The following is a 17,768-nucleotide window of genomic DNA, read 5'->3' as shown; positions in this document are numbered from 1 at the left end:
ACCGTGTAATTTGCATTCTGCCACCCAGCAAACAGATTATTTACAAGATGATGTAATTTCTCAAAATCGATTCGGTCCTCCTCCAATGATGTAACCGGAGAGACTCCTCCGGGCGGAGGAGCAGCCGAGTAATTAAGAAGTGACTCAGAGAAAATTGGCTTAGGAGGATATTAAATGTCTATGAAAGCTCAATTCACTGTGGTTAAATTACTTGGGGTAGTATGTCACATTTTGTAGGCTCTTAAATAGGTTTTAAAAACAGAAAGCAACCTTTAAAATGGCTTTAAAAGGTTTTTATTTTCATGTTTGTTTTCATTTTTAATCAATATTTTGAGACACATGTATTACCTACACCTGCAGCCAAGCCTACTAAAGCTTTCCAAAACATTTCCCACACCTTTTTGGGTGCCCCTGCACTTCTCGAACTGCAGTCAGATAATGCTGTCGCCCAGACAGAAATCTTCTGCTCAAGTTCATTGGCTGGATGATAAAGCACTATACATATAGTGCACCGCGGGGACTGCTCTACAAATCGGGGCACTCGACCGGAGCCACTGAGTGGCCAGTGGCGATTAGGCTATCAAACCTTTGCCGAACAGCAGCTGACAGCGCTTGGGGCCAGCCGCTCGTTAAACTCATTTGTAAATCACACGATAAAGCTGGCAACAATAGGGACAAATGACAGATGGGAGTAAATAAAGGCAGTTTGAAAGGAAACTCGGAATAAACGGAAAGTCACGTGAAGTTCAAATGACAAGGTAGGGCTGTAATACAGTAAATAGGGTTCTTACTCTGTTTCACTATTTAACAACTGTTATCAGACAATATGATGATATTATTATTCCCTGTGCTCTTAAAATGACTCTATCTTCGGGATAAGAAATGTATTACAACGATAGATAGACCTATGACTCTATTTCACTACCATAAGGAGTGTAATGATGATTATTCTCTATGATCTTCAAATCAGTCTATCTTTGGGATTGTATATTTCTAAAGTTGATATGATGTAAACTTACTGTGTGACGCTAGCCATTCATTGTAGTCCAAACCAGCTGGAAGATCCACTAAGGCTTTGAGATCAGCTTCAGGTAATTTACGTTCTAGGACACTCTCCTCCAAATACAATTTGGTGTCTGTTGAATTTTGATCGCCATCGCGTTCCTTGCGACGGGCCTTGCTGTAATTACACAAGAGAGCACATTTCAATTAAATTACGATTCAGACTCGGATTAACTATAGGTTATTTTTATAGAAATGGTAGAGGATCGGTATAAGGAGTCTCACCCAGCTACGCATAGAAAGCTATCGACAGAGTCCTGAGCATAACGGTACAGGGTACCAATGGTATCACCGATTTTAGAGGGTATTGTCGTCACTTGCCACATAAAACGCGCCGTTCTCAACAGGCATTTAATCACATAAGAAGTTTGGGGCGGTGGGGGCGATGCGGTGGTGGTGGTGGTGGATACTGTTGAGGTCGACGATGATGGCGAGCTCTTTAGTTTTCTCTTTGGATCCGATTCAGACACAAACGTTACTCCTATTCTTGTTGGCACCTTTGAGCTTAGAGTTTCTTTCATTTTTTGGTATTGTTTACGTTGCTTTGGTCATCTTGCCTCCTGCGATCCGCAATGAAAACCATTAGCCCAAGAACGAACCCAACCGAACCGAAGGCCCCCGTAGCGCCCAAGTGACTCGCTTCAAATGTTATCGCATGAAAAATATTACTCTCGGTGAGAACCAAGTGCAAAACCATGGGTAACTCTACTTTTTCACTGCTTGGGGAAGGGCTTGGGGTCTCTAGTGATTAACATATCTTAAAATAGAAATAATGACGACCTTGAGAAGTAAAAACATGACATTTTTATGTTTTAGAAGAATTTCAAAATGGTTGGTATTAAAAACGATATCGTAAATGGAAAAAAAAGTGATATCATAAGCCTCGAGGAAGCCTTACAAGAATGAAGAACACATTTCAAAACTTGTGGGTTATAAAGTATTTATAACTTAATGAAATTTTAATAAAACCAAGAAATCCTCTGAAGATGGCAAAAACCTTTAGCTTGAGCAAATATTTCACACGCGCCAGTTGAAACGGCCTTGTTTAGCAAGGAAAGACTGGCACGTTTTTAAAATTATTTACAGATCGTTATTTACCCAACCAACGAATGGAGTTTAGTCCATTTTTAAAATGCACTGTGTAAACTGCAGAATAAGCATTAACTGGTGGGCAGGTTGTATAAAAGGACAGGACTTCAGAATGAAAGGTATCAGTTGGCGGATTCACCTCGAAAGTGTTTTGTTTAGTTGTATTTAATATATTCCAATCCAATTCCTATGAAAGCTACAGTGTTCGGTGGGTAGAGGATTCTTAATTTAAAGGATATAATCTCAAAATGTTCTCTTGATTTCTTTACAGCTAGCATCCTGCTCATCAGCTTGGTGGGATGCACCACTGGGACTGAATGTGGTTGCCCGGATCCAGAGCCGGAGACAACGACAACTACGTGTGCTCCAGAAACCACTCGAAAGACAACGACAACAACCACGTGTGCTCCAAAAACCACTACAACAACCACCAAAAGAACTACGACAACCACCACACTTGCTCCAACAACGACGACAACAACGACAACCACCACTCCTGCACCAACAACTACAACCACAACAACTACAACAACAACGACAACCACCACACCTGCTCCAACAACCACGACAACCACTACTCTTGCTCCAACAACCACGACAACAACGACTCAAAGGACTACAACACCCACAACCACTTGTGGCCCAACAACAACCACAACGACTACCCGAAGAACCGAGGCTCCTACAACAACCACAACGACAACCACTCGTGCTACAACAACCACTCGTCCTACCACAACCACTCGTGCTACAACAACCACTCGTGCTACAACAACCACTCGTGCTACAACAACCACTCGTCCCACAACAACCACAAAACGGACAACAAGCACAACAAAGGCTACCACTACGCGTAGGACCACTCCAAGGACAACACGAAAGACAACTCGAAAGACAACACGAAGAACCACGGCTAGGACAACCCGAACCACTCGCCCCGCTCCCACTACTCGCCCCACCAAACCACAAAGGCCGTGCAATTGCGGTTGCGGCCCAGGTGGTGCCAAATGCAAAGGATGCCCTGAACGAGAGTCGCTCTGCCAGGAGCTGATCAACACAGTCCGAGGTCTGGAGCGCAGAATCCGCCAGTGCGTTTGTGGTCAACAAGAGTGGTTGTTGTAAGCCAATCTCTTGAGAACTTGAGATTTACACCGATCCTTTCATCGAATAGACCACATCATTATAATATTTAATTGCAATCAATTATTTATTGCTAATTGTTAAAGAATCTTTGAATATTCATAATTAAGAGTATAACATTGCATATAAATAAGTTAATTTATCAATTTCTCAAGTGGGGCATCCTTTTCTGGGCTAAAAATAGTGGTTTCCAAAACATTTAAACATGAAAAACCCTTTCAACTATAACAACATTTTTAAGATTTTGCGATCACGTGCCTTCTGCCAGTTTTCTAATCCCTCTCCAAACTGAAGAATGAAAAGCATAATTCTTATCAAAACTAAGAATCAACAAGTATTTGCATATGGTTTTTGTTTATGCACAGAGCTCGAAAAAAGTGTGTTGCCCATGAATGCTCGTGCTTGGGGGCACAACAGAGGTAAAATAAAATTATCAGTCGACCGAAGAGTCCGTGGCAAAGCGGCTCTTTAGGCATTTAAACAAATGAACTTGCTTGTGATTATAATTATGCCGCCCACCGCCTGTTGTTCCCGCATGACAGCAGTGGAGCGTGCTGATAAAACGCGAAAGGCCTAAACACCTATGTATGTATATAGGCAGGCGACCATATAGTCATCGTGTGTATAATGCCATGTGGATATCAGACAATTGTGCGCATTTGTTTTTCACTATTTGCTGGGGGCGGCGAGGCGTGGCCCCGAGAACAACTTCCCAGTTTGGTTGTTCGCTCAGATAATGAAAATCCGCCCGCATTTACGTGCCAGGTGGAGTGCTTTAAGGGCGGGGGCTTTGGCGGAGGCACTCTAAATAATAGTTATTCCATCAAGTGCCAAATAATGCCAAGGACCCCCATTACCTATCGATCTGTGGCCACCTTCGCTCCTGTCGCACAAAATTTGCGTGTCGGGTCAGAGGCGACGAAAGGTCGTTCCGGGTGAATTGTGCTCGAGTCTCGACTTAAATGCCCTGCCGGATGTGCTCGGCGATGGCATACTAAGATTGGCGGAACCCAAGGCGGGCCTAGCCCTGTAATCAAGGACGTAGAGCACTTGATTTTGGGGAAACTCACCCCTAAATTCCTTCGAAATAAGCGATAAGCGATAAGGTTTTAGAAAAAATTTCAAAGTTTCGGAATTTTTTCGGTAATTTTCCTTAAAAAGGAAAAATACTTTTAAATTTGTTTATTTAAGTTCTACAGGGAATCAAAAGTTGGGTCTAATTTCTTTTGATTCTATTATACATGTTCTCACACATTTTTAGGTAGGTTAAGGCACATATATCAATATTTCCAAATGAATCCTAAGTTTATTCATTTTAAAAAATGTTTCCAAGAGTATGAAAAGACCAAACTACCTAAATATTACCTATTCCCACTTATATTTGCTCTTCGTTTATATCCTTAATCTAGAAAACATAAATTTTAAGGCCTCAAGTTGGTTTTTTAAACTTCCCCTTTCTTGTTCTCGCTCTCCCTCACCCGGTTTAGCAACGTTCCCGTGACACATATTTCATGTCGGAGAACCCCGAAACACGTTCGCTGGAAAAGCTCTTAGTCGATTACCGATTCGTGCGACGACTTTATTACTCCTCCGATCGGACGGGAACTACTGGCAAACAAACCATTAACCCACACTCGCTCGACACACTCAATTTACACACTGGGCCAATCGAAGTGACGTGCTACGGGGCACGATAAGGCGACTTCTCTCGGGCCTTGCAATTTCACAAGAAGTTCCTCGGAAACGTCACACACAAACCCTATAAAAAGTGGGCTTTATGGGGGCCTCCGTATTATTTCTTCCTTCTAACACATAAACACCTTGCTTCCATGTCGCAGAAGAGGCCGCAAATATATTGGCACGTTTGGATTTTGCTTCGCATTTCGGGCTGCGTGGCTACGAGTCGAGCTAAAACCTAAAACTAAAGGCCGCAAAAATCGAATTGGAAACGCAGAGCCGAAATGGGTGCATAAAACTGGCGATAAATAAAATTGAAATTCGAACTCATCATTTCCGTAGTGGCACGAAGTGGATACAGGTGGAGGTGGGTGGAGCTTCGGCTCTGACCTTGCCGAAGATAAGGCAAATACCTAGAAATATGCGGAGCTGGCCAAGAATCAATTAGCCAAGGAGAGGAGCCAGAGACTGGGGCTGGGGAATGCCATATTCCCATGCCATAAATGACCGAGAACCTGTCCTAATGTTGTATTTATTGTTCTCGCGCCCAGCGAAGGGAGCGATCCGAAACATATGGCCTCGAGCACCCCAGGGAGGTGGCCCTACGAACTGGGGCATTCGAACACGAGCCCCCATTAGGGTGGCCCTGAGCACACATGTCGCTGCCCCTGTCCACTTACCTCTCCCGTGCCGCCCCACTCCCTGTATTATCACTTCAGATAAGCCTCCGGGCTTTTCCGACTTCGCATTTGCCCCAAAGTATTGCGATAGGCCTCGCCATATGCTCCGCACAAAACCAATCACCGTGATATTGATCTATCAATTAAAAGGCTTTTGCTGTTGCCACATCGCACGAGATATTAATTAGTAATAGTTAGGTGTTTTTGAGACACGAGTATATATGCATATCATCCTCAAAAAACGGCTAGTCACTGAAAATTGTAAACCAAAGCAGTCAGTTTCCCAGGAGATTATCGCCGTTTTTGATAATTCAAAAGCGTGACTGGGATTTCTACCTACTTTTAGTCCAATCAGCATTAACCACAGTCCTATATTTTGTGCTCCTATTGATTTTGAACCATATTGTCACATACAGTTGGACCTTAACAATGGATTATAACCCAGTATATTGGACTATTTTCAGATAGATATGCAAATGTTCCGTATGACAACCATATGGCAAAACGTGTATGCGATGTTTATTCTGATGTTTCCCTCTCAGAATAGCTGTTTATCTTATTGGCCGATGGTGATGAAACCGAGCAAATGGATAAATATACCGACTAACTGGGCTGGTTATTACAGAAAAACAGGCTGCGGAATGGAAATGGAAATAAAAACGGAGCCTATCGAGAGTAGGTGTAGTTGGAATATTGCTTAATATCAGACAATGACTAACTACGCCCAGAAACAAAGGCGCATCCACGACAATAGACAATGGAAGACCCTTGTCTTCCCCGCCCTCTTCCCGGCCATATCGTGGTTTTCCATAACTGCTATCAACTGTGTAAGTACTCAGCCCATACGCCACTCTGTGTGGGTGAGGGCGGGCGTTGTTGTTGACGATGTCGAAAGTAGCGGCGGTGTAAGTGTCCAAAGGTGTTGAAACTGCTAAAACAACAACCACAGCGGCGGAGATATACCGAGTCGTACGATAAGTTAATAGCCGCAAACGGGACAGAACAACGAACCAGTCAACAACTACACTGCCAAAGGCAAAGACAATAACAAGAGCAGCCATAAACGCCTGATAAGATACAAGGAAAACGGGCAGCAGGCACTTTGAATAAAGTACAAAATTTCCATCGATTTATAAATAATTTACTTTATCATTATGCCAAAGCCGTATAACATGGGAATGGCCAAAACAATATTTATACAAAAATAAATCATTAATAGCTTATTCGCTAGAACCTGTTGTGAATTATAAGCGCCCTTTTAAGGAAAGTGGTCTGATCTTCTATTTCAGCTCATTTATAATGCTTTTGAGTGGTGTGGTTTTATTTGTAGTTCGAATTATAGAAGTCTCACTGTGAGTCTTCAAGCGGAGGAGCTTTCACTGCCGGAATTGACCGCTAACTTAGTAGTGTGTCACCCCAATCATGACATGATGGGGGTGATGTAATGGTCTCTGGCCATAGGCAGCCTGCCTAACTAGCTCCGTCTTGGGGTCTGGCTCCTACAAATATATTTGTGCTCTGACTCCGGCTCTTTGTGCCCAACACTCGAGGCGAAAAGGGCCCGGGCCAAGACACTGAAACAGAAAAGTCGACTGCCGAAATGAGCTTGGAAACGTGACAGAATAATGGCATCACATAAACGTCTCATTGATACACGATAGCCCGGGGTGCCATGAAGTAAATGGCATACATAGAGCCAGACAGCACCGCACAAGCCAAATGTGGGCCAGCCACTCTTCGAGCCCCGAGACGCAAATAGAGCTGGCTCAAATTACGCTGGAGTCGGAGATGAATTGAAGACAGTGTTCTGATTCAGCATGGGATGCACTTTCTTGGTCTTAAGTTTTTAAAAACCGACTCGAGTATTTTTAGAATTTCAAGATCCATAGTTAGGAAACTTTGTTTTGTTGGATCTGACAATATGACACAGATCATCATATGTTATTTACTGTGTGTATCGGCTGAGCTCCGGCAGATCAAAAGCATCCCACCCCCATTGCGATTATATGGACCCACTAATTTAAATGCTTTATAGGGAGCCTTCACTGTTTGAACATTGACAATCTCAGGCCCAATTTGCCATTGCCATCGCTCAGATGCAACAGCATCTGTAAGTGTATCTGCATCTGTAACCGGTTGGAACCGTTCACCCGTCAGATACTCATACAGAATGCATAATAGCGGAGGCGGCTCTAGAGGCCACTCAACCGGGCGCGAGTTACGTCATGTGATCGAGCGGTGCATTTAGCCAGTTGGATTCACGCCACTCCGCGCCGCACTCACCGCGACTGGCCTGCTCGTTCCACTGCCACGGATGATAATTATCTACTGGGCGAAGCAACACACCTAAAAGCAAAAGTTGGTCAATTAAAAGAACACCCAAAGGTTTCCCCAAGTGCGTATAAATTATCATGGCAAATCGAAGCGGCCGCTTAATTAACAACAATTGCGGGGTGGGCGACGTGGAGAGCCAAGTACAAAGACTGGCGATGTGTCTGCCCTCCTTTGATCGATGTCAATTCGTGAGTCAACCGAACTCAAGGGGCACCAACGGGGAATAGACGACCGCCAGCAAGTGCATGGAATAAATCGCGGCCGATTAGGAAATTCGTGCCTGGGAAACCAACCTGTTTGCCAGTGGAAACTGTTCCACCGATAGCGATCTGAATCGGAATTATTTACATAGCTCTTATCAGTCTTTGCTTTGAAATACCATCAAGATATGGACAGGAAATGTATAGTAGCATATCGCGGAAAAGGCATTTCCGTTTGTTTATTCACAAAAAATTCCGACCTCCTTTACATTTTAGACAATACCTTTTAGGAATCACTTCCTATGTAATTACCAGGTATGAGATCAAAGAAACACAAACAGTGCTGTGCAAAAACAATTCTTAGTACAATTTCCAATATTAAAATGTTCTTGAAATTATAACTGCAAACAGCCCGAAAATGTCCCATAAAATAATCGCTGACTCCACTGTATTTTCTTTGGCGAAAATCGTCACTATCAATCATAAAAGTAGAAGCTTTTCGGCACAGACCTGAAGATAAGATTATGTGATTGCAGGGAGCTTTCAGGTTGCTTACTACCGAAACGACACATTAACCAATTAACCCATTCAGCTTTACACTACGCAATTGTAGCGCAGTAAAGTGGCGAAAAACGAGTGCACAAATCGAAGGAAACTTCACAAAAAGACAATTTGGCGTCGCTCGAGAGGGGCGGGGTCCGGAGGAGGGGACTTGGACAAATCACAAACTCATTTGAAGGTTAATCGCGGGCGGGGGGCCGGTTAATCGGGTGTCGAACGCGTTTTTCAAGTCCATTGAAACGGGTGACGCGAGCGCAGAGGCTGGCGTGCTGACGCTACGTTGGCGCTGACACACACGCGTACGCCGGTTGTGGTCGTTTTGGAGCAGAGAAAAACAAATCTGATAGTTCTGGACCATTTGGCATTATTATTTTATGATTCATTATGTGGTTTACAATTCTTAAAATTCATCACAAAGCAGTTAGCCACTCGATTTCTTTAAATGAACCCCTGAACTCATTTCGGAACGTTCATTTTTAGCTTTTAAAATGAATAGCGTTCATTTAAGGCACAGAAAAATGAACATAATTATTTGTCACATCAATATAAATGATTAAATGGTTTAAAGCTTTTTAAATTATATCACAAAACATAAGCCTCTTGATTTCCTCAAATGAACCCCTGAATTCATTTCGAAAAGTTCATTTTCAGCTTGAATTCATTATTTATTTTAAATGAATATTGATCACTCCAGTTTTTTCATAATTAATGCCAGCAACTTTCTTGCCAAGTTGCATTATAACATTTAATTGAATTGTGATCGCAGCACTGATCAATAATTCGCTGCTGTGTTTTTATTTCTTGCTTTTATTTAAAGTTCACCCAGTTGCGGATTGGTGTTGTTTTCCTTGTTTTGCCTCATTTGTCGGTTATGACGCGTACCGTTAACCGAAGGAAACGGGTGATCACTGGTTTTTGAGTTTTGTTTTATTTTTGGTTGTTTTTATTGGCAATATTTATGGGCTTCCTTTGTTTTTTGTAGCGTGCGAGCGGCCGCCGTTCGGCAGCGGAATCAGAAGACTGTCCGTCTGTCGCGACGCGCACCTTTGTCGCGGCGCAGCGCGCTTTGATTGTGTGCGCGGGAGAGAGAGGGCCGAGCCATTAGAAGCGAGAGCCCCAAGAGAGAGAGCCCACACAATCAGCTGTTCGCCCGCTCTCCCACTCTCTGCCACGCCAAGTACGCCCCTCTCGCGTTCTAACGCTGCACTTTCAATGGAATTGGTAACGGCAGTTTGCATTTGAGCTTTCGCATCGCATATTGCATACTGCACATTGCGCGAGCACATAACGTGGCTCTCATAAATATTGTTATGCAAACACGCGTCCCTCGGTTTTCGCTCGCATACCTTCTTTTTCCTTCTTCTTCCCCGAATGACGCAGACGAGTGTACCATCGCGATGTCGATGATGACTGCAGAAAGACGACGGAAACAGACGGAACGTGCACAGTGGAAACTTCCTCACAAACCCCACTGTCATGACAAAAGCAGTGACTTTCCTGCATGAAGGACAGCATTAAAGACTCCGTTTGTTGCCTACTTTCGGGGGCAATTGGTTTTTTAACAAGTTAACTTTCATGGTATGGATTAAAGGTGTAATAGTAATAGTTTTATTTAAAAGTACTATACTGTAACAAAAAATATTCCTGAAAATAATATAATTTATTTGAAAATTATAAGAAATGGATGTAAGTTTTAATTCCATAAAAGTTCCATGGTCCCTAAAAAGCAAAGGCATAGTATACTTATATATAACATAATAATTTACCAAACATAAAATTATATTAACATTTGCTGTCAGATGGCAATTCAAAAAAGATTTCAAATAGATCTCTATAAGAGACCGACCGTACTGTGTACTAGCCCAAACCGAGAGGTACACCAACGTGCGACAATCAAACAGCTGCGCGGTAGCCAAATAAAAATCAGAAGAGATGGATAGGCAGGGTGCGGGAGAGGGAGGGAAGAACGCTCGTCAAATTGCCTGTTTGCCCCATCAGCGCTTTCGCTTGCCTTTGCCTTTGCCAAGTTCAAAATTATTTAAAACAATTAATATTCATTTTGTTCCGCGTTGTTTTCAGCTGGTTGTTGTTGCTTTCAATTAGCCTTGCTCAAACTGATGATCATCGTGCCGCTTCCCGCCCTCCGCCACCCCCTGCCACCCTTCTTGATGAAGGTGTCACAAAATTGCAGCCATAAATTAATAAAAAGAATCACAAACGACCAAACGACTCGAAATTTATTCAATTAATCGCCTGTTGAGGACTGCACAACGTCAAAGTATATTATTTGAACACAACGATAAATTACAAAAAAATTTCTAGGTATATGCTCCTATACCTAGCGGCGAATTATTTTGGTAAATTCAGAATGATTCAGCACAATGCAAGCCTTTTATGGGTTCTAGGCCTTAAAGACTTATGGATACAGGCGATAAGTCAGTGGAAATTGAAAACTAACATCGACAAAGAAACCATTACATTTAAGATCCTAAATAAGTCTGGTTCATAAAGGTAATGCAGATCTACCATCACAGATTTCTTTTCCCTTTTTATGGGAGGAAACACAGGGAAGTAATTTCCAATTTAGTCATATTGTTTTCTGCACAATAGCATCGGGTTGCACATTATTCTCGATGAGCTTGCTGCATTTGTGGGGCTAATTGTGGAGCTTGAGGTTGCTTTTTATTGATTTTGCATGTGGAAGTGGCAGACAATAGAGGGGCTGTGTAGCAGCTCATGGCGAACGCATTAATCTATCAGAGCCACGCTCCATTTACGCGGCGGCCGGGCTGTGGGAGCGGTTCCGTGCCCCCCATTGATCACCCCACCATCCCACTAAATGTGTGTCACAATTAACAATACGAAATTACGCATTAATCAAGCACAAAGACAAAACTTTACCGTCATACCAATGAACATAAGTAAGTGCACAGAGAGAAACATAAAACCCATTAAAATCATTTAATTTAAAATTGTCATAAACAAATTTGGAGTTTTAAGACATTTATTTTGATTTGAAGCATATATCATTTGAATAATTTCAAACGAGTTTTTTTATATATTTAAGAATTTAAGATCATATCCGGAAAACGGCAAAACAACAGAAAATATTCCAAAATATATCCAGTAGTTTTAAATAAATCCTAAAATTCTAAAATCCCACAATATCCTGAAATATATCGAGTTGTTTGATTATAAATTTATCTCCAGACAAAGTTAAAAATTAAGTGGGTTTTTCTTCCTGTGTGATTATACGGACATAGCCAGCTTAGGAAGTATACATTTTAATTAACGTTATTTTTTTTGTCGATGGCGGATGTCGATGGATATTTGCACGGACGGCTGGGGTGCAGAGGGGATGACAGTGAATTGGGCTTGGGAAAATGGCCAAAAGCGCCGATATGAATCAGCTTCTGCCAAAATGTGACTGAGTCCCAATCATTGGCCGCTGCCGCTGCCTCCGTCTCTTTCTCATTGGCACAAGACAAAGGCCCCGGCTATAAATCGAAAAGTACCGTTTCGCCCGTTTGGCACTGCGGCACTCATCCCGCATACGAAAACATCTGGTAACGCTGAGGCCAAGTGTTGCAAAGGGGAATTACTCTGTACTCAAAGTGGAGATCAAGTATTTGATCGCTTTGTGAGGAAAATACTAAGATTACACTTGTATTGTATAATTTCCAAACATTATATTTCCATATACTCTAGTAACTATTTAGAAATAATAACATTTAACATATTTACATCACAGAATAAGGAGCTTGGTAACTCTTGAGATCATATATGAAAATAATATATGAATAAAAGCCATTCTATAAGCTTGCAAAATGGATCCACACATTCTTTAATGCCGTTCTCATTGTACCTCTACAAATAATATCTTTAGCCCTGAAAACGTTGTTCTTTAATATTTGCTTTTAAGATATAATAGGAGTCCAGTATACCCAGTTACAATCCTACTATTGGGTATAACCAGAATCGCCTGCTGAGAGAGGGACAAGTTTTGGATGGGAATGGGAACTGGTGCCGGTGATTGGCAACTGGGAACTGGTAATGCGAGCTGGTAACTGGTGACTGACAGAGAGGGCTTAGAAGAGCGGCTCTCCCGCTCACAGCTGACGACAGCAGCTGTCCGACGTCGACTGTGTGTGAAATGGGTGAGTCATTTGGCCAAGACCCCACCCTCCCATCTCCCCTCTTCGGAACCCCTTCCGAACCCCTTCTCGAACCACCCGAGGTGACGACAACTGACATTAATGTTTCGCTGATGAAGACAAAAGCAGAGACACAAAATAATAATAATAATGGAAAGTATTTAAAAGAGAGACGCTTCGCCCGGACAGGTAGATGGATGGCAACTGATGAGGGGCAATCACATGTGGCTAAATGGATTAAAAAGCGGTCAAGAGAGCGAGCGAGAGGCAGCAAAGCTGGGCACGTAAATGAGCCACAGCCGGAACTTGGCCCGAAGTCAAGGTAAACTTTTATGGGCTTCGTTACTCACATTTTATGTTTCTGCAATTTTGCATGCGGGTTAAATTGAAAATACAATACAATACACAAATACACTGTAGAAAACCCATAAAACCTTTGTTTAATGCGCTACCTGTGTGCGGTAGCAATTACTTGGGGCAAAAAAGACGAAGATGGCTCATAAAAATATATTTAAAAAAAGACAAATGACGCTCTTATTTTAATGAACTTTAAAGGGGTCGGGGCTTTGCTCTAGATTTCAGGTCGAAACTAACGAGGTTCAAATGTGAAATGGGGCAGAAAGAAAATACCATTTCCTCAAGTCTACAAAGTATCTTTAAAATGTTAAGTAAAATGTATATACATTTTGTGTAGAAGGGATAAGCAATTAATAACATAAATGGGTTTCGGTATTAAAGGCAAAGGGTTCAAGACAAGATTTATGTTACCTATTTAAGACCTTAAAGCTTGGTATTCTATTGTTTCTGTTCTTTTCTCCCGGGACCCACCTGCAATTATGATGAAAACAAGTTCACGAGGCTGCCAAGTCGCCCATTGTCATCTTTTGGCATCGGTTTGAACCGAGTGGTTCTGGGAAATGGAAATTTCTGTTGACCTTTGCGCTTTGGCATTGCTCCCCCCATTCGACTCCAAAGTCGTGTTCCAAATTTCCAACATTTGCCATACGCCGACTAATGGGCAAATAATTACGGCCAGCATCTGGGCAACTAACGTTATCCGCTGGCTACCGTTGCACAATTGTCGGCCAACTGGGGTCGGGGGTCGAAATTAGAAGAACCCAGTTTGTTTTATGGCAATTGTTTCTCTTCTCCAACGAATAATTGCTCTCGGCTTTAGAGACTCCACTCGGTTTGTCTCGAAGTGCCGTTGGATTTAGAAGTTTAAGACTTAATTTCTTTTAGGTCGGATCAAAGGAGTCACATAAGAACAGTTAAGGTTTTTAAAAACAAGTATACTATGTCACAACTTTACTGACGGTAACCCTAATAAATAAAATACTCTTCTGTTGTATTATAAGTTCGTTATGTGTTTATATATTTAAGGTTAGAGTGACCAACACTTAATAAGAAAAAACAAATATTAAGATCATCTTAGGGATAGTAAAAGAGCTAGTGAAATAAAGGACAGGGATTTTATTTTATTAGGCGTTATAGCATTCGATCAATAGTAAGTAATGATAAGCCAACTGTTCTCTGAAATGTTGTGGGTTTTTGTGTGGTAACGACATGTTCTTTTTACCTATTTATTATCGGGCTTTTAAAGGTTTCGTTAGCCATTGTTATAGCAAATACCAAGAAACCTTTGCCAGTTCTAATTCTTGGGTCCCTGAGAGCTAATTGCTCGTTCTCCATCGCTGACTTGCTGGCCGCCAGGCAATCGGAGTGAACTCGAGTCGAGTTGAGCTGAGTTGAGTGCCTTGATACGCCTGCTGGCTGCACTAATTCGAGCTTGATCCGGAAGCGCTTTGTCTTTGTCTCCTCGCCAGCTGTTCAGTCCCTTTGTCAGCTGGGCAGCTCGTCAGCCAGTCAGTTAGTCAGTCACTAAGTGGTCCAGTGCGTGGAGTGTCAATGAACGGCGGCGGCAGAAGCTCGGGATGAGCCGGACCGCCGGAGCACCTGTTCTCCTTTGAATACCAGTGCCCAAGGTGCTGTGACAGCTGCGAGGCGGCGGGCTGAGGCCCAGATGATTAGCAATCGGAACTAATGGACGGGAATGGAGAGGTCGGCTCGACTGCTCAATCTAGTAATGGATCTGAAAAATCTCTGTCCCCCTCTCTGGGCAGAAATTGATTGCTCGTAAATCGCAAATCAGCAAAAGCTAAATGGGCGAGCTATAAAAGTCTGGCAAACAAAACATATTAAATTGGGACAGGAAATTAAAACGTTAGCGACCAGCTGGAGCAGAAACGGTACAAGCAACGGAGCTCTCCGGCCAGATGATAAAGGCCCCAAGTCGGGGCAAACATGTGGAGCGAAAAACCCAACGAGCCAAAGTTAAGCAGCTGGCAAAAGGGCAGGGGAAAAGTTGTGGCCACCGAGATTAATAACGCCCAGACATGGAGCAGGAAAATGAGAAAAAAGTGCAAGTAACATGTGTGTTTGGGCTGTTGTACTTTTCTGGACCGGAGTGGACCCAATGTAACAGAGGAAAGGCAAAATAAAGACTCATTTGGGGGCGGTGTCCACTTCCTACGTTGATGGTTACAAGAAAGCGAACCACCATTTGTTTTCTAGAAAGTTGTAATGAATGGTCAAATTAGGCCATTTTAGTGTGACCAAGAAGCTTTAGTAAGCAAAGTGCACAATGGTGTGACCAGTAAAAATTTATATACCTAACAAGCTGTGGCGATTCTTGTGTCAGCACTCTAAATATTTGAAACTCTTGTGTGAGTCATACTGGCTGATCTCATTCTTATAAGAACAATTCTAGTTTCAGAGTTGTACATTTAGTAGATATACAATAATATAAGCTAAAATAATTAGCATATTGCCGACTTTGCCGAATAGGAAGTATTTAAAGTGGCTGCGATATTTCTTTGTGTTCAATTACCTCCAAAGTACAGATCGCCACAAAGAGATCTTCATTCGAGCGAGAACAATATTACTCATTTATGAAGTCCTCAGTTTTTGTTAGTTTTCTTTTTGTAAATTTTTTTATTTGTTTACATAGGTGGGTTTTATTTAAATTTTGGGACTTCTTGAAGAAAACCAAAGCGAATGAGACAATCAAAACTTTTGGGCATTATTATGTTAATTTTGGGCTGGGGATGGGGTTGTTATGGGGCCTGGTAGCTTAGTGTGCCATTGACACTCTCTGCGGGTCTGTCGGTCTGACAGGTTTATCATTATCATTTTCATAATGCGCCCCCTAATCCGGCTACGTCTTACCTCCACCAAGTTACTTAACAAATGACTGTTGTTATGAGGTTCTGCTGCCTCTTCTCAGTCGGTTTGTATGCCCATACAGTTAGTCATTGTTTTCGAGGGGGAGGAGAGAAGTGTGAGTTGCATGCACAAAGACGACCCTCAAACAAGTGAATAAGTTGTTACTCAGAACATTACTCCACCCCCGCCTTTTGCGTAGTTTCATATAGTATTCCTATTCCTATCCAATCCTATAGTATTTATGCATGCTCATGTGTGTCAATATTTGGTTTCCTAACTAATTATCAGTTCAGCGCACTCTGTGAGCTCGGTGGCAGAGTGTCAACGCTTTGCGGTTGTCTCACCTCGGTAATTCGAGAGTTCGTTTAACTTTGCTTTTCAAATAAAGCCAGATCACAAAGCAGATTAAGTTCGGTTAAATTTGGACTCGGTAAATAAGGAAGCGGCGCATCAGCACATCAGCTGTTTTCTTAACAGCCCGCAAGTTACAGTTTCCTTTTACTGAGCTCTGGTTTGGGTCACCACCTAATTCTAGTGACCTTCGGGGCGCATTTTTGAAACCTTTAGGCCCAGCAAATGCATAAATTTAGTTGGCCGCCTTTGTTTTTTGTTTCTATTTCTGTTTGTTTCTTGGCTGCTTCCACTCTTGTGATGTTTTAATTGCCGTTTGAACCTTGAATTCGCACACACCACCGAGTGCTTTTGGTGGTCACCAAACACAGAAAAAATAAAACTACAAAAGCCGCTTGAGAAATGCTCGTAATTAAAGCCATAAAAATGAGTAAATACCGCTTTTATCTCGAGCTCTGCTCTGTTTCAGCGTTCTTTATTGTTCATTTTTTTCGGCTCCTTTGTTCGACCTCTGACACGGGTATCTTAAGTATTTCCCTAATGAGGACAAATTATAACTTTGTGCAATTCTCCATGACTTGACCTTAGAAAGTTGATCGCAATGGAGTGAATGCTAACGAGCGTAATGCTGACGGTGATACATTAATAATCATTATTAGAAGCAAAACAGATCGTAAATCATTTATGAATAGAAATATGTACTGAGAATGGAAATCATTAAGTATTATCCTATATTGCTATCGAACTACCATTTGATGTCTGGTAAACTACGATAATAGGCTCGTTTTAGTGTGACCAAATAATTACAAGAAGCAAAGTGTACATTGGTGTGACCAGCTACTGTTAGGATACTTAACAAGATGATGCTAAGGCGTTTTTACAATGAAATTGTTAGTTCAAATAGAAACCAATATAGAAACACCCTCAAATAACTATTAATATCTCCTATCATCTATAACTATCCTAATGAACTAAAATGCAAGTTCAAATAGAACCCCAATTATAAACTCTCAGCCTGCTAAAAATAGATCTCAGTCCGTTTTTGGCTTTCCGGTTTTAAAGATATGCTAATTTATGCCATCGCCTGGGTAAGTGCTTTAAGAAATGATCTCAAATTGGGCAATTACTAACTCGGTGAACAATATGATTGACACAACTGACGTATTATAACTGGAATCTGAAGATTGCCAAAAGCTGCTGAGAGACCGGTTCTGGGGGATCCCCTCTCCATCTCCAACTTGATAATCCCACCCGAATCACAAATCATAGAGTTCTACCTATTGTTCCCCAGGAAA

General features: G+C 42.0%; 1 protein-coding gene across 5 annotated transcripts in view; it reads right to left on the bottom strand.

The window, feature by feature from the left end:
- The window catches only part of LOC108028256 (MOB kinase activator-like 2), a 43,906-nt gene that overhangs the window by 3,868 nt on the left and 22,270 nt on the right, over nucleotides 1-17,768 (bottom strand). For 3 of the 5 annotated variants that reach the window (XM_017099948.3, XM_017099943.3, XM_017099942.3), the window contains one exon: nucleotides 1,020-1,180. In XM_017099948.3, the coding sequence (XP_016955437.2) occupies nucleotides 1,020-1,180 (161 nt within the window). Of the gene's footprint in view, nucleotides 1-1,019; nucleotides 1,181-1,287; nucleotides 1,623-9,565; nucleotides 9,770-17,768 lie in introns of those variants that run through there. The other 2 variants (XM_017099944.3, XM_017099945.3) reach the window with 2 other exon arrangements.

This window comes from Drosophila biarmipes, chromosome 3L (genome assembly GCF_025231255.1).
Source record: "Drosophila biarmipes strain raj3 chromosome 3L, RU_DBia_V1.1, whole genome shotgun sequence".
Taxonomy (NCBI): Eukaryota; Metazoa; Arthropoda; class Insecta; order Diptera; family Drosophilidae; genus Drosophila; species Drosophila biarmipes.
The sequence above is the reverse complement of the archived record's forward strand: the minus strand, read 5'-3'. Positions and strand labels throughout refer to the sequence as shown.